Here is a 20,306-nt window from a genome sequence, read left to right as displayed (position 1 = left end):
TGTCATTAAAATTTATGAAGTTTAAAAAAAAAAATTAATATATTAATACAAGTTTTTCACATGATAGGTTCATATGTGTTTAATCATCAGTATGTTTTAAATATTATTTGCACCAGATTTAAGTTAGAATTGAAAATTTTAAGCTAACATTAGACCCAACTCCAACCAAATATCTTAGTTGATATGATATTGATTGTTTAAAAATTTAATTAAAAAAAAAAGAAATCCATGCAAGTGAAAGAATAATTAAATTATTTGGATTAAGGAAGAGGACATAAGTTGAAACTTATTTAATATATACTCTATTTAAAAGTTTAAAATAATTTAATAATCCTCATGTTTTTACTAATCAATTTCTTAAGATGAATTAAGAAACGGAAAAATCTCTGAAGCTAAGCAATTATCCTCTCTCTATCTTATATTTATAAGGTAAACCCTGTATTTCTCATTTTCTTTGAAGATAAAGGTAAAAAGAAGCTCCAGAATTCCTGATTAAACACCACATAGAGAGAGAGAGAGAGAGCGCGAAGAGATACCCAATCGCAATCTCATCTCCTTTCTCTCTCCCTCTCCCTCTCTCTGTCACTTCCATTTTTTTCTTCTTTTTCTATAGGCTGCTTATAGTTTACAGCTTATTATTATTTTGAAATGTTAGGCCTGAATAAGGCACAAAGCACCACTACCTTTTTACATATCTCTTACCCTTTTTCTTCTCTTATGTGAAAAGGGAATCATCATTATCGAACCAGTTTCAAGGTCGTCTCCCTTCTAACTCCCATTCCCACCTTCACTTTTCCTTTGAAAAGAAGTGTCTAAAAGTTCAAACAAAACCTCATCATTAGACGTATAACCAACCGAATAAAATAACATGGTTGCTTTTCCCCCCATTTCCACCTTTTTACTATTATTTTCTTTCACTTTCTTCCCTCATTCTCTCGCCGGTTTCCTAGCTCAACCGGTTCCCGGTTCCGATGAGCCGTTAAAGCCTGGAGGCTACTCATCCCCAAACACGGTCCCCGCATTCCCTGCTCAAACCCAAGCTCAAATTTGCCGGCTTGACTTGTCAGCCGAGCTATTCGGCGGTGTCAACGACGCCTGTGGCCACAACATGGACAGAAGCCGCTGCTGTCCCGTCTTAGCAGCGTGGCTGTTTGCAGCTCACGCCAGGTATGCTTTGGAGGTCACGGCTCCTGCTCCAGCGGAATCGGAGTTGCCGGAGCAGCCCATGAGGCCGGACGATTCGCAAAAGTGTGTGAACTCGTTACAAGACGCATTGTTAAGTAAGCGCGTGAGGATTCCTCAACCAAACGCCAGTTGCGATGCGATTTTATGTTTTTGTGGGATAAGGCTTCACCAGATTAGTTCCTTGAGTTGCCCGGCTGCGTTTAACGTTTCCGGCCACCACCGAAATGCAACACCCACTGCTGCTGTGAAGAATTTGGAGAAGAATTGCAGGAACTCTACTTATGCTGGGTGTACCAAATGCCTCGGTGCTCTTCAAAAGGTAACTCATTAATGGAACTTATTCCCTCTTCTTCGGTCCTTATATAGGCTGCGTAGTCCGACAATCCCTTCACGCGAAATGCATTAATTCCAGCTCTAAGTCTTTTCATCTTTTCTCCAGGAATATTGTCTTCTGCCTCATCAGAATATACTTGCTCTCTCAGATTTCTAATGTTAAAAGTAATGAAAATGCATTTAATAAGGTCAATATAAAAAGGATTGCTCTATAAAAATCTCTCCTTTGCAATTAACTTTCGCAACCCAAATCTTTGAGGTTAGTTTTTAATTGTAGATTGGTGATGGCCACTGATGGAGGAGTGGTGGTTTGAAGGTGGGACTGTTTTAGGGTAAAGAGGGTCTACTTTTTGCTATTTTTATGGAAGGAATCAAGGCTATTCTGGTAGACCCAAGAAAGTGACATTGTCATGTGCATCAGCGAGGGCTAGTATCCTTTTTCATTGCATACAAATATACGTTTGGCCAAGATTTCCTTCCCCGTTACCTTTCCCCTTCCATGCACCAACTTAGCTGCTATGATGATGTAGTCCTGACCTGAGTTCTTAGTTTTCAGTTCAACTAAATCTCTAAAACACCCTTATTTGTGGTTGGGAATTTCAGCTCAAAGGCGGATACAACAAGAACGGAACGCAAGACAAGAGCACCACCGACAGAGCCAGCAAGATGTTCAACCGAGACTGCCAGCTCATGGGGCTGACATGGCTTCTTGCACGCAACAAAACGGCCTACATACCTACCGTTTCAGCCGTGCTGAGGGCCATAATGTACAGTGCGCACCCTCACGAGTCCAAGTGCAGCCCTGATCAAGAGAACATGCCCTTAGCAGTTGATTCTCTTCAGTTCGAGAAGGCTCAGTCGTCCTCACCAAAGTCACCACCGTCGTGGGCGTCTTTTACGTTCCCGGTTCTGCCCCCTATCATTTTGGGTTTACTATTTGGGTAGCGGCGGTTGGTGTCAATGTGGTTTTTGCCGGTTGCTGCCTCTTACTATATTTTCTTTGGTAGTCATCTGAGACTGTCGGGGATTCACGTGAAGCTTTGTTAGGTAACAGACAGTGAGGAACGGGCTAATGCGGGGTCGTTTTGTCTTCTTGTCCATTGTACATTTCAGCTTGTTTTCAGATTTGTTTGACATTATGTAACTGAGGAAGTCGAGGTCGAGAACAAGGAACAGTTTTCTATTAATGTGTAGTTATAATTTTTCAAACTTTTCCCTGCCAAATTCTTCATACGACAGCTTCATCATTATTCCTTCAATTCGCCCTTTTTTTTTCTTCGCTTACATATATTTTGGTTTTTTACATAAATAATACAAAAAATGAATTATAAAAATGGGACATAAAGATTATTTACGAAAATAGTATATTTTAGCCCCAGAAGTAATATATCATTGTCCAATCATTTTAAGCGAAAAAAAATTATTTTTTAAGTAGTGTCTCTACGAGTTTTCTTTAAATATTATAAGAATAAAAAAATATATATATATTTTTTAAAGTGATGTCGTATGACACATTGATAATATCAATTTAAATTATATATGTATAAAAAATGTTGGGGTATTTTGACTAAGTAGTTACATTGGGAGAGGATGTTGTCTAATAGTATGGTGGGACCAAATTTGTATTTTAAGCCCGCTTCTTAGCCCCCAAAAAAAACAAATCTATTGTTGTTTATCAATTTCGAAGCAAAATGAGATAAAAATTGAATTGTTAAAGTTTAATGAGAGAAATTTTAAGTTTGAAACAGTGGCAAAAGTCTTAAACTTGGATCCCTATAGTTATTAGAAATCAAGATTGAAGATAAAAAGAAATTGTTTTTCATTTCATAAATCAAAATTTTTTTGGACTTCAAAAATTAAGTTTGAGTTAATAAGGTTAATTTGTAATTATTATTTTTATGTAATTTCTTTTTATTTCTCTTATGTATAATTATGTGATTATATATTGATAATAATTTCTAGTATGAGTGATTAAGTGGTTCGTAACAAGTAATAAATATTTATAATGAAGATCAAACCTAGACTAACTATTATCACGACGAAAAGGCAAGTGCACCTATCGAACAATAGTATAGTAATGGCAATACCGGGATATCGTACCCAAGAGAACCAAAAGTACTAGTAATAACTATCTTTTTATTATTTAACCTAGAAATAAAGAGGGATTGTTTATTAAACTAATTAACTAAACCAGTTAACTAATTAAACTAAAGTAAAGAGAAAAGTTGGAAAAAGACTTGAAGAAAATTAATTTGATAAAGACGACACCCAATGAGGAATCTACCTAGATTTCACTTGTTATCTAACTCTGAACCAAACGATTTATTCACTTGACTTGATCCGTGAGACTCCCTAACCTATGTTATTATCCCTTTCGAGACTAATAACGTCTAACCCTCAGTTGAATTAATCGAAATTTCTTTCTTAATTAAAACCCCTAGGGAAGCATGAAATCGATCTATAGACTCTCATATTAGGTTTCACCCTAATCCGGTAAAATCTCGTAACCCTATTTCTAGGCGTTCAATTAGCTCTGCTTAATTATGCCAAATCTACTCTTAAACAGGGACTTTTGCTCCTCTGCATAAGCATATCAAATCATGAACTAATACCCGGAATATTAACTCAAGCATTAAGACATATAATTAAGAACAAATCGAGTATTTATCATACAGTTCAGATAATAATAACAAGATCCATCATAGGTTTCAACCCCCTTAGGTATCTAAAAGGTTTAGTTCATAATAAGATAAGAGTACATCTTAAAAGTATGAAAATAACAAAACATAAAGAAAACTCTAAAACCCGTGAAGGAATTCTGAGAGAGATCTTCAGTCTTGGAATAGCTCCGACTTTTGGGATGGATCGTCTGGCTTCCTTCAAGTAATTCCTGGCGTGTTGTTTTGTATTCCAGAAAAGTTCTGGAAGAGGGCCCCCTTTCTAAGTCATATTTAGGGTGTTTATATAGGCTTTGGATTGGCTTTCTTCCTCCCTAAGTACCATTTTCTGTGTAAAATACAACTCTTTGAAAAAGGGACACGCTTGTGTGCTACAGCCGTGTGACGTGTTTGCCAGGCCGTGTTTGATCCGTTAAATTGCACACGGCCGTGTGGGTCAATGGCCAGGCCGTGTGAATCGTGAGAGCCTTGGTCGACACCCTCGAAGGACACGGGCGTGTGAGATGCCCGTGTGGCAAGGCTTAGGCCGTGTCATCTTCTCGATTTGGTCCGTTTTGTCCCTTTTTGGCTCCTTTTGACTCTTGGTGCTCTACTGAGTACAAAACATGAAATAATCGGATTAAGAGCACCAAAATCCACAAATCTAGTAATAAACATCCATGATTATGCTAAGTATTTGGGGTAAAAACATGTATAATTTGACATTTATCAATGAGATGCATATTATATTATTTGATAAAATGTTTTTTATTGTTTAATAATAGTATGAATTGTTTTAATAGCATTTTATTTTTAATTCATTTTACATATTTGATATAAAAGGTGAATAACCAATTCTTCTGGGAATAATTTTTCATATGAAAGTTTGTTGTCTATTTGAATCGCGTCATCAAATAAGAATGATGTTTAACAAGAGTGTAAAACTTGATGAAATCAAATAAAATATTGGTGCAAAAATCACTCGATGTTGTGGGAGGAGGATGTTTAGACAATTCTACAAATTTTCAATTTCATCAACTCCGTGCAAATAGAAGGAGATGCAACTTGTAGAGGATGACGATGTGGAGACTATGACCACACTGTATTGTTCACCTGGTAACATTGAACCAGTTGAGTTGTTCGCTGAGTTAGCGGATGTTGAGTCGATACAAAATGTCACTCTTTTAAATCAATAATATGGAGTTCATGATTCATATACAGAGGTTCTAAAAGCATTTGTGGATAGGCAATCTTATATACACTGGTTTTACTTTGATTTGAATGTTGGGTGGGCAGAATCGTGTGATTATGGATCGACATAATGTTACTCTTTCAAACATGCGTTCTTATCATCCATGGATGAACCTTGGGGTGTATAAAAGTAAATAAAAAAAATTGTATGTCCCAAAGGTTTGACCGAGAGATGTGGAGTACTAAGGTGCAAAGCTAAACAACTCATCCATCATTGATGACCTCAGATGGTAAGAACTTGCTTGGGATATTGATGTACCCGGAGACTCATACTTAGGTTGCGATTATGTTTGGGGTCCGAACTGGGTACTCATATGCAGGTTGTTGGATCTAGTGCCTTAAGTATAGTATATTTGTTTGTATACTTGTATTTTTTTGAATAGATTGATTTAATAAAATTATCTATGAATTACATCAATACCTTTTCTATATTGTCTTTAATGGTTTTTGCACGAAAAATAAAACGGAAGAAAATATTAGCTCACTAGTTATCTAATGTTTAACTAATACTAAGTGGTGCTACGTGGTCGGATCATAATATAGAAAAACAACTTATATTAGTAGATGAACCTAAACATGTCTTTAGTCTAATAAAAAAATGAGCAAACCAATTGAAAAACTAATATATCATCTATCAAGTCCAATTAGGGTGATGTTTTGTCTTGAGTATCAAAATAGATAACTCCTAAAAGATAGAGACATAAATTGATTAACTGGATTGACAATACATCGAACATGACCCCAAGTAAAATAGATCTTGAATTCGTTTATGGATTTATTCACTTGTGATGTTAATAATGTGGCATATCTCAATCTTGAGTAGATAATGAACTATGTATGTGTAACTCGTATACTTTATTGTAAGTAAAAGCCTGGGTTTAAATAAATAAGGAATCAAAAACTGGTGCATTAGGTATACAACTTCTATAGTATGTAACATCATAAACAATAGTGTAATTCATAACCCCAAGAAATGGATAAATAATATCCTTTCATTGGTATCACATGATAGATGAAAAGTAAACTTGGCTATGAGTCGTTTGTCTTTGTAATAAATAACTTAATTACTATTTGATAGTAATTAACTTTTTATGAAAGAAAATGTAATGGTTACCATGAGACAAAATAGGATCATACTGAGAAAATGAATTTATCCCAAAAAGATTAAAAATATCCTATGAGAGTAACACACTTATAGCAAGGTCATTGGATGAGTACTGATCGAGTAACTTACGTAATGGTATGTAATTGTGGAGAGCTCAGTCACAATACTATAGTGGAATGCCTTTATGACTTAATGAGTTTATAATTAATAGGCAAAAAGCTGAAACTTAATTATAAATAATTTGAGCTCTAATTACATACGTCTAATCAATTCCTTCACTAGCTTGATGAAATGAGAAATGAATTGCATTTAGAATCAAATGAACACAAATGAATATAAATGATAAAGTTAGAGAGATGAGTTACATTTGGAAATGAATGTGGTTTCTCACTATTGAAATGACCTGAGAATTAATTTAAGTTTTTTGAATTACTATTTAATCAAATAATCGAAGATTGAAAATTGAATTAAATTAATTAGTCATTGTGAATTTATTGAATATGAAAATTAAATATATTTTCTTATAAATTTTTTATGGTAAAGTTGTTATGACTTTAGGCTCCGTTTGTTTCTGAGTAAAATATTTTCGGAAAATGATTTCTAGAAAATGACTTACTTTTCTAGAAATGATTTACTTTTCTGGTGTTTGGATGAATCTGTGTAAAATATTTTCTGTTGTTTAGCAGATTTCCTAAAAATATTTTTCGAAAAAGCTGGTTTTACATATATTGCAATGATTTATTTATAAATAAATAAATAAATCAAATTAAATATATAATAAATTAAAAACAACCAAAGTCACATAAATTATTTCTAATTGTGTTATAAACAATTAAACAAGGATTGAATAATTATAAATTAGCTTCCAAACCACAATTAATATTAAATGCTTTTAGCACCACAATCCTGAAAAATGAATGCGTTTCATCACTAATCGTATGTATCCAAATCCTTCCACCGACCAAAACTCAATTCAATTGCCTAGGCTGACGCTCAAAAGTCAAAACTACTAAAAGCCTCCTCTTCCCTTTCCACTGTATTATTAGTTTATTACCTAAATTAGTGGGGAACAATGAACAATTATGAATAATACAAGGTTACCAACAGAATTTAGAAGAATTTAACCTACTGTTTGTAAAAGGAAAGAAAGGCCCCTGCATTAAATGTTTGGCAAAACTCAATTAATTCATTCCAAAACTAATGGGAACTTTAAATGCATACTTTTCTAGAGTTCTAATAATCAATTATCATACTATAAAATTTACTCCAAAGAATCAAAAGGCACAATCAATAATTATGTAATCTTGATCTGCCAGAAAGCTAACAGCTTTTGAATCAACATACCCCAAGCAGTTTGCATCACTAATCCAACTCCATCTTGAATAAAAACCCCACAGAAACTAGGATGAAGATCAGGAAACCTTTTGACTTTAAAAGCCAAGAATTTGCAGTGTTAGGACAGCACCTGGGTGGGGAAGGGCCCCTCTTATCTTATGTTAATTCAAAATTTCAACTGAGCAAATCCTTTGCCGAACAAACCCCACACTGAACAAACCCCACCAAAAAGCTCAAGTTCAGCCATGAGTGGACACTTGACTCCACCTTTGAACTCTCGAGCATCTCTCCGCCTGTACAACACAAGGGCAAATACAGGGGGAAAATCATTATGCCATCCTCAAGTGCCAACTACCACTACGTTTATCGCTATCACTACGAGTGATCAACCCAAGTGGCCCATATCTCCACAGCTATAAAAAAAAATCCTTGGTAAATCTCCGTACCCTACTGATCATATCAAATCAAGCATAATTATCTATCATAAAAATTTTCTAGATGATATATATAACAATAAAATGCTTAAAACAGCAAGATAATACAAATTTAAGTTATATAAACTAATATAGCTTAAACACTACCATAGATATGAAGGTATTGAAGCAGCAAGAAAAAAATATAAAGCAAGCCAAATTAAAACTCCACTCAGTAGCACAACTGAAGAAAGGAACCTATTATGCCTTAAAACTACTTATTATGACTACCAAAATAGATACTGCAAACTACAGGGTTTCAAGCAATCCAACCGGTCCTAAGGTGATTTATCATCCAACTTGAACCTCTCCTATTGCTGCTCGAGTAAGAAACCATCACAATTACAAGAGCAAAGAGAAGGTTATACGCAGAAGAGTTTGAGATCAACCCGTATTCAGTTAAGGTCGGAGGCAATCCTTCAACAAAAATCTTTTCGGTCCTAATATTTCCACCACCTCTAGAATTTCTACCCTGATTAAAATTACCAAATCTAGCAGATGTTTGCTGCTCCTCTCTAGATAACGCCCTCTTTGCCTCAACCTGAGAAATAGCTATCTTATAATTGGGAACTATCTTTGCACCAGGCAACGCCAATAACAATACAGATAAAATACACAAACTAGGATGAAATTAAGCGCGCACACACACACATATAAGCACAAAAACACCTTAAATTGTAAAATTGGCACCAAAATAATATAGCAGACACTAAGGAACTCCAAGTATCTTCTCATGCGTAGGCAAAAGACAGTAAGATAAAACATACAAAATTAACAATAAATAGAACATAATCAGAGGGGGGAAGAAAACATGGAACCATACAATCATCAACCAGTAAATCAATAAAAAATAACATATAAACCCCCCAAAATTTATTTCCCTCCCTAGAATTAGTATTTAAAAGGAAAACCCACTGAGATAGCAACAACCCTAGACATGGATTTGGTAACTAATTACACCTGAGCAGAGCATTTGGCTCAAAAAAATGGATTTGAATCATCCACCATCCTATTCCCAATATAAAAAACAAGTTTTAACATATATTTGGAGAACCATAAGTTCATAACCAATACCCTTTCCGAATATTTGGGATGCAGATGATGGATAGGGGTATTCAGGGAAATAACAAGTCAGAGAAACATCGATCTAAAATGCCATATCCACATAAACAATTACAAATCCTAATCTAAGGCAGTCTTACTGTTTAATTAGAATCGAAAAGAATTACTTGACGCTTTTTATGGCAATGATTCCATTTTAGTATAAAATTTCAGGCACAAAATCGGTAAAAATTTTAGGCATAAAATTTGGCATAAAGAAACAAAGAAAAAAAGAGTTTTATGCCATACCTTAGCCAAGACCTAGTGAAGAAGAACGAGATTTGCCTGAGAAAGAGAGAAAGAGAAGAAATGAAATAGTAGCCTGAGAAGAGAAGATAGCAATGGAGTAGAAGATGAAGAATGAAAGAAGGAAATGAATGAAGAAGGGAAGAAGAAGACTTTTACCTGGACAAATGAGGAACCGGAAAATATCTTACAGAAATGAAATCCGTAAGACATTTTCCCAAAAAAGTAAAGCATTTTACCCGTGCCTTGGAAAACATTTTCCAAATGGAAAATGTTTCCAGTCAAACAAACACTGGAAAAGTAGGAAAACATTTTCAGGAAAATGTTTTCCTGCAAACAAACGGAGCCTTAATAGAATTAGAATTGGGTTGAGAAAATTATTTAATTAGAAAATTAATTTTTTTAAATATTTATTTTGGGAAATAGAAAAACATGTGCTGGGTTGGATTAAATTATAAAGTGTTGGGTTAAAAGTCTAGAAAACACATGTAATTGGACCCAATACATAAGAGGTCCAAAACCCCTCATAATAAGTATGAGTGGTGGCAGCCCTAGTATAATTAATCAGGGTTAGCGGCCCCTCTCTCCTAATAGAACTAGGGAACTTATTTTTCTATCAGATAAATATTATTTGTATTCTACTAATTCAACTAGGATTATCCAATCTCTCCCTATAAATAGATTGCACTAGTAGGGCTAAAAAATACACAAGTTATACACAACTTTGAGACAATATTATTATGCCATAAAATAGTGAGAATTTATTTCTAAATATAAATTCTATTTTTTTGGAATAACAATTCTACCTGTTTCTATACAGTGAGATTTACCTTCCTACAGAAAGTAAGAAAATTATTTCTGATTTTTGTGTCTGATTTGTGATTGTTTGAACCTATACTCAAAGCAATTCGTGATACGAGAATAGCGGAGAAGGCTGTTCGGTTGAAAGTCGGGAATGACAAGGATTAGTTTTGCACAAAGAACATGTTCTTTACGTGAAATATTTATATTTATAAATATCATAAATTGACTCAGTTTTCAATTTTTTATTTTTTCGCGGTGACAAAAAATGTTTTCAAACCGATTTTCTTTCAGCAATACTCACCTTATCCTTAACCAATTCTGTGATTAGCAACTAACAATTTTTGTTATTGGCACATTAATCATCATTATAGTGATTGCTCTAATCAATGAAGTCATTTCAATATATCTGCACAAAAAAATTGAATAAACAAAAAAAAAATATTAAAACAATAACGCCTCCCCGAAAGAGAGGTATGGAGGTGTAACGGTACATAATAATATAAATCACCAACTAAACAAAAAAATACTAAAATTAATTATCCTAATATGAATATTTGCAATTGGAATATTCTATTATACACAAATTAATGTTAAAACATAAATATATTTATTAAAATATATATATGAACATAACTAATTTATTAAAATATAAATTACAAACACAAAAATAATAAAAACAAAACTTGAATCACACACATTTATCTCTCTGATTCGTAAACTTACCTCCAAAACACAAACACTATAATTAAAATATAAACACAATTAGTTAATATATTAATTACAAACATAAGTATTTTAAAAAGTCAGAAACTTTAAACGTACATACCACACTATTAGAAACAATTTCACAAGTTATCCCAAGATAAAATATAAACATAAGCAATCTTAAACATTAAATCTAAATATAAATAAAATTAGTGCCCTTACATATTATTCTGGTTTCCCAAAATAATTACAAGAGTGAATAGAATGATTGATTTTTCATATTCTATGTACCTATTAAAGAATCTACCATCTCAACTCTCCCATGGTTTCACTTACATATATTATATTACGGCATTTACGGAAGGGCCTTTTGCGCCAGCCTGGTGTGATGGAAAGCAATAAATAAATATATAGGGCAGATGCGTTTTGGGGCTCTTTAAACAAGATTGGTTCAAATGGGAGATTTGTTTTGTTTTCAAGTGTTTGCGTAATTGGAGGAATCAATTTGTTTAAACAAGAAGGGAATCCCTAGGGCTGAGTATGTTGGTCGCCTATTAAATGTTAATCATATATTCAACACTACAAAACACGATGCTCTTAGATAATTTCTTAATGGGGAAAATTCTACAAACGAAAAGATTATGTTAAGAGGTAACATGGATTTGGGTCTACTGTTGTCGCTTTGCGCCTTGCACTCTCACTTTCCAAAGGGTGCTGCTCCCTTTGATTTTTTATTTGATTTTTTCTACTAATATAGTGATTAAAATAATTGATTTAGTACTAATTTAATTCTACCCCTTACGATAAAGAGATATCTTCGTCTATTAATAAATATAGACTTATTAGATACATTCACCTATTATCAAATATATATTATTTAGTATATAGGTAGTGGAAAGTTTTCATTTTATAAGGTTGAAATTTTATTACGTCTTTTTTTTCGTTTTAACTTTTTAAATACAATTTAAGAACAAATGAAAAAAATCTCAACTCCACTTTCCACAACTAATGTATTAAATAAACTTTTAATATGACAAGAATATTAGTACCATTTCTAATTTGGAAATACGGTCTTGCAACCTACAAACTGCAGTATACAGAGGATAACTGTACGGCACAGGATGTTTAGCAACGCTACAAAACATACTGGCTGAATAAATCTCAAAGATAACCCAACAAACAGCCTGAGCTAATGGTTGTGGAGATATTTAAGACCACCATGGAGCGTCACCGGTTCTGAAATCTGTTTCCACCCATGGAACAAATACTACCTTCCCGTCTTCAACACCAGCGTGTGCCAATGCCAAGGACTGTTCGATCACACAATAAAGTTGCCCATTAACTCATTATTATAAACAGTTAGATTATATATATATATAAAGAAACTATAACAAAATGATACAAAAACATATTCTGAGCACAAAAAATTTGGATGTCTAAACTTTTAAATACAATAGTAAATGCATATGTGTTTGTTTGGAAATGAATCATGAGGGATAAACCTATTCTAAGATTCTTTAATAAAGAAGAGCATTTACATTATATTTCCAAGTGGTTTATGACCTGATGAGATTTTCCTAATGTTGATGAGTGAAACAACCAAAAATGTATAACTTAGCTGTCAATCAGACTCACCAAGGGGGCAGGTCCTCTCACAACTCTTCCTTGATCGTTGTATTGGGATCCATGGCAGGGGCATATGAACTTGTTCTCGGCTTGATTCCACGGAACAACACACCCAAGGTGTGTGCACACAGCATTTATACCATATGTTGCAAGGGTTCTGTCTTTCTCTACCACTAGGTAGGTTGGGTCTCCCTGAAAATAAACAAAATCCATTTTTAATATCGACTTTCATAATGCAGTTACTGCTACTGCTCTCGTTAATGCTTTCTCATGCCTAACATTAGCAAGAGACAAATAACCTAAACATAAAAAAAGATTGAGCTCAACCAATGGCAAGCATAGCTCATAAATCACTGTTGATCGCCAAAACTTTGCATTGTAAGAACTTACATGGCAAACAATATCCTAGAAGAAACCAGAGGTCTTCGAGATTTCATGTTGAATGCTCTTAGGATGGTCTGAAACATTCAATTAGAACAAACTGTAATTAACACCATGTGTACTTACCTTCAATCCTTGAGTCAGGGTTCGGTCCCCAGGGCCATGAGTCTTGAGCCATTCTTCAGCAATTACATCATTTCCGATTGCGTCCTTGGCAACGGTGCCACCACCGGTACCCCGTCCCCTGGTAATAAAGGTTTTATACAAACAGTGATAAATGATAATGAGATAACTTATCAAGTAAAGCCAAATCTTTTAAACGAAAATTCATCAACCACTTAATTAGGGAAAATAACATGGTTTATAATATTAATATTTGATAACAGTAAGTTGAATAACTATTTTTCCATGGTTTCAGAACATGCTTATAATTGATAAAATAAAGGATCAATTCTATATTTACTACCATCATATTGGAGATAAATTAATACTTGACGAATTTCATGCTTGTGGTCATACTTAACCACGATCATGTTGTTCTGCCTATAAGAAATAGATGCATCATTTAGCACTCTCAGATCTCGATACTTGATTAGGAACTGAACAAGGAAAGAGGAGGAGAAGTTACCCAGATGGGACAAAGAAGGCTGCATAAGGAACCAACATGAAACCTGAGGGGAGTGAAATAGCCCCCAACAGAAGCAGATTCATGAGCTGCCTCTTGCCCATGTCTGGCACTCTATCAGCAGGGATGCTAGTGGCCTGGCATGTGATCCTCATTCCCTTTTCGTTTTTGACCATATGGGTCCTCGTTGGTTTCACAAGAAACGCTCGTGATGGGCAGAACATGCCACTCTTGCTGGAGCATAGCTGTTTCATACAAGAACACACACACAAAAAAAGACCTTCGGTAAAAAGTCTTGAAGGAAGAATTTACAGAGTAATTTGAAGTACCAAAACGTGTTGGGATACACCTGCCAAGGAGCTGCAGGGGAGAGAGTTGAGGAAGCCATGATAAACGATGGTTGGGGTTTAGTGGTGAGACGGATGGCGTGTGTTTTCCATCCCTTATTATGGAGATGAGTGATCAAAGCTCTATCGACTACCGTAGCAAGAAGATAAGGCACGTATGAAGCTATGGTTGCCACATAAGCCACATGTTTGTGGAATGTGGACAATGGTTATTGCTCTTCGTTGCAAGTGGCCTAGCCCAATCGCACAAAATTTCTGGACTTTCACATACTGCAACGTCAGTTGGGGTCCTGGTCCAACTAAATGGGCCGAAGTAGCATATATGTTTCTCTCATCTGCACTGCGTTTGCTTCATTGTAACACCATGCTTTTGTTTTTTTTTAAAGTTCTCTATGTTTAGCAGAGACCAGTTTGGGTGGACAAAATCTTAATTAATACAAATATAATAATACCAATCATATTGGTACGTATTAAATTTTATTTTCATATGTAGGAAACATATTATGTTTTTGTATCCATTAATTGAAAAGCGATGAGCTCTAACCTTGGGTCCTTAATAAAGAAAGTAGCTTCAACATGCGCAAGAAAGGCACGAGTGAAAAGGATTGGTACGTAAATTATAAATTGGGTGTCCTGCTTCACTTAAAAAATCACCCTACATTAGTTGGTTATTTGGTGTATATTCGGAGTTAAGACTATCTTGTGTTGGCATTAGATTTCGGTTGAGGTAATTATATTGAGTCATGACAGAAAATGACCCAACATCTTTGGATTATTTTAAACTACGCGATAGTTTTAAAACAGTGTTTCTTATTGCATTTGTTGTTTTAGGACTTTTTTCCGTCCGGAAGATGTACGTCTGTCGGATTATCACTTGGATAGTTGTATATATTATTAAGATAATTGTATACTTGGTACTAGGACATTGACAAATCTTCAAACATGGCGGTACTTGGTACTTAGGAGTGTTTAATCGGTTAACCGATCTAAACTACAATTAACCGAATTAATGGACCTTTTTAAACCCTTAACCGTTAACTGAACAATTTTTTTTTTAAAAATTAACCAAATTGAACTTTTTCGATTAATTCGGTCAATTAAGTGAATTAACCGGAATTTATATGTTTTTTTATTTTATTTTTGATTAAAACAAGTATAAAACATATAAAAAATTAACCGACTGATTTAATTTATACTTCCAAAAAATTAACCGAACCGACCAAATTCTTATATATTATAATATTATTTATTAAGTTCGGTTAATTTGGTTAACCGACCGATTTTGAACTGAATTAACCGTTAAATGAACTTCCAAAAAATTATTAACTGAATCCGACCGAATTAATTCAGTTAACCGACCAATTAGCTAAATTCGATCGGTTAACTGAATTAATTCAGTTTTACTCGAAATTTGCACACCTATATTGATACCTGGACTTTTAAAAAGTTGGTTTTAGTACCTAAACTTTAACTTCGTTTATCAATGTGATACCTCCCTTTAACTATGTTGAAATCTAACATGACTTGACATGTAGAGCAATTCGATGTTGGCACATGGCACTATTTGTCAAAAAAAAATTAATTAGTCAAGGTCACGAGACTTGAAAATAATTATACCAAAATTTATTTTAAAGGAAAAAAATAAAAAATAAACAATACAATTGATATGATTAAATTAAAATCCATTAATAATTGTTAACTAATTACAATTTTTTTTTAAAAAATCCTAAACTTTCTTGTCTCTTTAACATTTTCTTTTTCCTCTCCCTGTCGTTGTTGCCGTTATTGTCGTTGTTAAATGCCTTCCTTGATATGAGCTAAGCTCTATTAATCATTCAAAAACTAATTATAACAAGGAGAGAATGACCTCATTTATAGAACACGGTGCTGATAATATCCCAACCAACTTGTACCACTACAGTAAAACAAGCTTTTAGCAGCCTTTTTTTAGGCCTATAGAAGCGCCGGTAAAACTATTTGCGATGCTTTCACAAGCGCTGCAAAAAACACTGTTATAGACAATACCGCTAAATTTTACGGTGTTTATGTGAAAAAAAAGCCACTATAGAACATGACCTTTAGCGGGGCTTTTATAAAAGCCCCGCTAAAGGTCATGTTATTTAGCAACGATTTATCCACAAATGCTACTAAAGAACATGATCTTTAGATTTACACACAAACGCTGCTAAAGAGCATGACCTTTAGCGGTGCTTTATCAACAAACGCCGCTATAGAGCATGACTTTTAGCTTTTTTTTTTCACAATGCCGCTAAAGAACATGATCTTTAGCGGCGCTTTTATCACAAATGCCACTAACTTTGGCAGAATTGTAACATTCAATTTTCATCCATATATAACCCTTCCTGTAGTATGAAATCCAACCAAAAATAGCAAATCTAAATGATACTTCAAATTCAATGAAAGATATATGATATAAATTGATAACTAAAGTATAATTCAAAATATTTTTACAATAATGTTAAAAGTTACAATGTTAAAAATATTCTTACAATAAGAAAACAAATGTCTGAAATGGCAGATTTTGCGACTGCTGAAACATTTTCATCATATTCTGAAGCTATAGCTGGAGTGCGTCGTACTTTCTGCTCTGCTCTGCTTCCCTCGCTGCTACCTCTGCTTCCCTCGCTGCTGCCTCCGCTTTAAGTTGTAGCTGGAGTTCTTCATATTTTCTTTAAACCTCAGCTTCTCTCGATGCTGCCTCCTCTTTAAGTTGAGCAATTTGCTCAACTATGCTCGCTTGCATCTAAGCCATCTAGTCTCTGAACCTATGAACTTCAGCTTGAGTCTGACTCCTTGAAGGCATGTATTGCTGCAAGCTGGATCCAAAATATTGGGTTGGGTTAACAAAAGATCCTTGAAATCGAACCCGACCATACCTTTCAAGACCCAAAATTTCAGTAATAATACTGTTATCAATGTCGTCAACATTAACAAAACTATCACTCGAAACAATTGCTTCATACTTCGCATTTTTATCCTTTAGTTTCTCTTAATAAATCAATCAAAGAGTTAGAAACGAAATATATAATAAAAAAATGCAACATAACTTAACATTATTTGCATTACAAACGACGAATTAAACCATTATAATTAAACACTATAAATATTTAGAATAATTCAAAATTTATCAAGTAACATACCATAATTTCTGCAGTTTCAGAAGTCATAGGAGATCCATCTTTCTTCCAATATGTAATGTCAAAAAGCTAGAGGCGTCCAACGTTTTGACCAGATGACAGTTCCTACAATATAGTAGTAACAATATTATTTAATAGAAAGTAATAAATATTTGACACAATTAATAAATTCAAAATACCTTGGCCTCACCTACACAAGCAAAACTTTTCAACCCATCTAGGTGAGTGAATTTTTGTTTTTGCCTGCTTCTTGTTCTAACTCGCTCACGATCTTACATTATGAAATTATTATTACGTATATAGTAAACACTATAAACTGAAATGATTAAGAGTTTAGAAGTACGTAATACCTCTCCTTTCTTTGAATTCCAAAATCTAACCGCATTTTCCCATTGGTACCTCAGCATTCCCAGTGGGATATTTCGCAATTTCTCATCGAGGCTTATATTTTTCTTAAAATATTGTTTCTTTAAAGTACTTTTGTAGTCTCTCCATTTTTTCCCCAATACCTTCTTGACATAATTATCCAAGACATATAAAACAAATCTCTCCTACAAAAAACACAAGTTTAGAAAGTAAATATAAATGAAACTTAAACCAAAGTATTATAAATTACATTCACGTTTTGTTACCTTAATATTATCGAGAGCTTCATTTTTGTTACTATCAGGCATTTGATGCCATGACTCGTAGTTGATAGGCAACATATTGGCATTTCGTGCTATAATACCCAAATATCCTGCTAAAAGTCGAGCTTCTGATCCAACAGGCTGACCAAGATTGTTTCTAGATACTTTGACACGCTCGACAAAATTTAACTCGCATAAATCTTTAAGTAGTGTACGTTATTGACCTCTGCGCGTCCCACCACTTTTAGTTGAAAAATGGTATATTATAATATAAGAATTTGAAAAAGAAATCAATAATAAAAGTCAACACGCATGTAAATTAAATTTAACATTACTTTGAATTTCTGCAGGTTCGTCAGGTGTATTTGGAGCATTCGAAGATCCAATAGCAGTCTGTTGTTCACTATTTATTTCTTCCAAATTTGGAGTATTTTGAACAATACTTGGATCTCACAATCTTCTTCTAGGCATTTTATTTGCAATACACATAAAATAGTTGAAATTTTAGTAACTAATTACAACAATAATAGTACATATAAAATAGTTGAAATATTTAACAAGACCAATATTTAAATTATGATATTACATATAATTAAAAAATCGTAAAATCTTACTACATCATAATTCGTAAATATCTTCATCAACATCCTGGCGATCCCATTGAAATTGTGTACTAGTACTAAAGATATTTTCATTTAAGTTTTGTTCTGGAAAAGGAAAAGTTTCTGATCTTTCGTCGATGTCATCTCTACTTCTATTGCCCATGTCAAACAAGTCTCTAGAGGTGTTACGGAGTACAACGTACCTACCCTCATCAGTTAGATCTTTCGAGTAAAAAACTTGATTCACTTGAGAAGAAAATACATATGGCTCATCTATCAATTGTTGTCCAGTGTGAATCAATCGAGAGAAGTTTACCATTATAAAACCAAATTGATCTTTTTTAATTCCGCGAGCAGTATTAACATCAGCCTAATCACATCGAAATAAGATAACTTTCCATTTGCCATAGTAATCCAACTCAATAATGTCAGTAAGAAGTCCGTAATACTCTACATTTCCCTCAACAGGATTACTGTCCCTAGCACTAGCATAACTTGTAATTGAAGAATTAACAACTATTCCACTATTTTGAATTCTCCTCAATCTCTCGCGATATTTTGTATGAAATTTGAATCCATTGATGAGAAAGGCACTATATCTTTTTACTACTCTATTCAGACCTTGGGAAAGCCATTTAACTTCATCATTGACGTCTTTCCCATTCTAAATCTATTGAATCGAAAGTAAATTGAGTAATTATAAATGTTATGAGAAAAAATTATTATTTGTCAATGAAAGCTTCAATTGCATACCGTTTGGCTTAACCATTCATGAAAAGATTTTGTGAATAACTTATTAATCTCTCAATGTTGTAATCTTCGGGAGCGTGAGCAAGATCTCAAGATTTGTTTTTACTCACTATGTTAAAAAGAGGTTTAATTGGTTAGAAGATAAACAAATTAAAAAGATGAATATTTATCAAATTCTAGAACTTCCTTGCGTAATGGTTTAATTGAATCATGGTGAAAAAGAACATATTGATGTGCTTGTACCCAAGATCTATCATCTAATTCTGCAATTTCAACTTTACCAATTGGTTCTCCATAACTTTAAAATAAATAAGTTTCGGCCAAGTTATGATCAGTGAGCCCAGCATTTCTACTTGGTCTATTAAGTCTTGTTTCAACATTTTCTAAATATCTAGAACAGAAAGTCATATATTCCTCTGCCAAGTAACCTTCAGCAATTGATCCTTTTGGATAACGCTTAGTACGACAATAAGACTTCAATTTGCATAAGAACGTAAACATGATATACAACATTATCAAAAGTTGTAACTAAAAGTATAGAGGTGAATGAATGAATACTTTACAAATAAATTAACACCTTTCTATAGGAAACATCCATCGATAGAAAACCGGTCCACCAAGTATTACTTCATGAGAGAGATGGATTAGCAAGTGCACCATAATAGTGAATAAGGAAGGTGGAAAGATCTTCTCCAAATTGCATTAAGTCAAAGCAACTCGATATTGTACTTTCTCAAGTTCTTTGTAACATCCCAAATTAGGGCCTAGTTGTAACAGTGGTTTCGAGACCACAAATCCAAAATAGAAATAAATATTTTATGATTATTATGAGGTTTATGATATGATTTCATGTTTGTGTAAAATTTTCATGAAGAAAATTTATGCCTAAAATGCCCAATTTGACTTTAGGGACTAAATTGAATAAGTTGTGAAACTTATGTTCTAGAATATTTTAGTATGAAATAGCTTTGGATTATTAATTAGAGGTATTTA

At 33.7% G+C, this 20,306-nt stretch overlaps 2 protein-coding genes across 2 annotated transcripts; one reads left to right on the top strand and one right to left on the bottom strand.

Annotated features, from left to right (window-relative positions):
* Positions 1–396: 396 nt before the first annotated feature.
* Positions 397–2,727, top strand: LOC108474672 (uncharacterized GPI-anchored protein At4g28100). Its single transcript, XM_017776664.2, has 2 exons — positions 397–1,504; positions 2,122–2,727. Exons 1-2 carry the CDS (start codon positions 869–871, stop codon positions 2,461–2,463), a joined length of 978 nt encoding a protein of 325 aa, XP_017632153.1. The 5' UTR covers positions 397–868; the 3' UTR covers positions 2,464–2,727.
* A 9,464-nt stretch (positions 2,728–12,191) lies between these two features.
* On the bottom strand, positions 12,192–14,333 carry LOC108474627 (cytochrome b6-f complex iron-sulfur subunit, chloroplastic-like). Its single transcript, XM_017776611.2, has 5 exons — positions 14,177–14,333; positions 13,831–14,072; positions 13,329–13,446; positions 12,831–13,013; positions 12,192–12,505 (listed from the first exon to the last, which is right to left on the bottom strand). Exons 1-5 carry the CDS (start codon positions 14,213–14,215, stop codon positions 12,404–12,406), a joined length of 684 nt encoding a protein of 227 aa, XP_017632100.1. The 5' UTR covers positions 14,216–14,333; the 3' UTR covers positions 12,192–12,403.
* Positions 14,334–20,306: the final 5,973 nt, after the last annotated feature.

Source organism: Gossypium arboreum, chromosome 3 (genome assembly GCF_025698485.1).
Source record: "Gossypium arboreum isolate Shixiya-1 chromosome 3, ASM2569848v2, whole genome shotgun sequence".
Lineage (NCBI taxonomy): Eukaryota > Viridiplantae > Streptophyta > Magnoliopsida > Malvales > Malvaceae > Gossypium > Gossypium arboreum.
Note: the sequence above shows the minus strand (reverse complement) of the source record. Positions and strands in the feature narration are given on the sequence as shown.

Coding starts and splice junctions, on each gene's coding strand:
- LOC108474627 (XM_017776611.2), bottom strand. CDS start 14,215: ATGGCTTCCTCAACTCTCTCCCCTGCAGCTCCTTGGCAG. Junction 14,073..14,176: donor CCCCTGCAGCTCCTTGGCAG/GTGTATCCCAAC, acceptor TGTATGAAACAG/CTATGCTCCAGCAAGAGTGG. Junction 12,506..12,830: donor TGAGAGGACCTGCCCCCTTG/GTGAGTCTGATT, acceptor GTGATCGAACAG/TCCTTGGCATTGGCACACGC.
- LOC108474672 (XM_017776664.2), top strand. CDS start 869: ATGGTTGCTTTTCCCCCCATTTCCACCTTTTTACTATTATTTTCTTTC. Junction 1,505..2,121: donor GCCTCGGTGCTCTTCAAAAG/GTAACTCATTAA, acceptor TGGGAATTTCAG/CTCAAAGGCGGATACAACAA.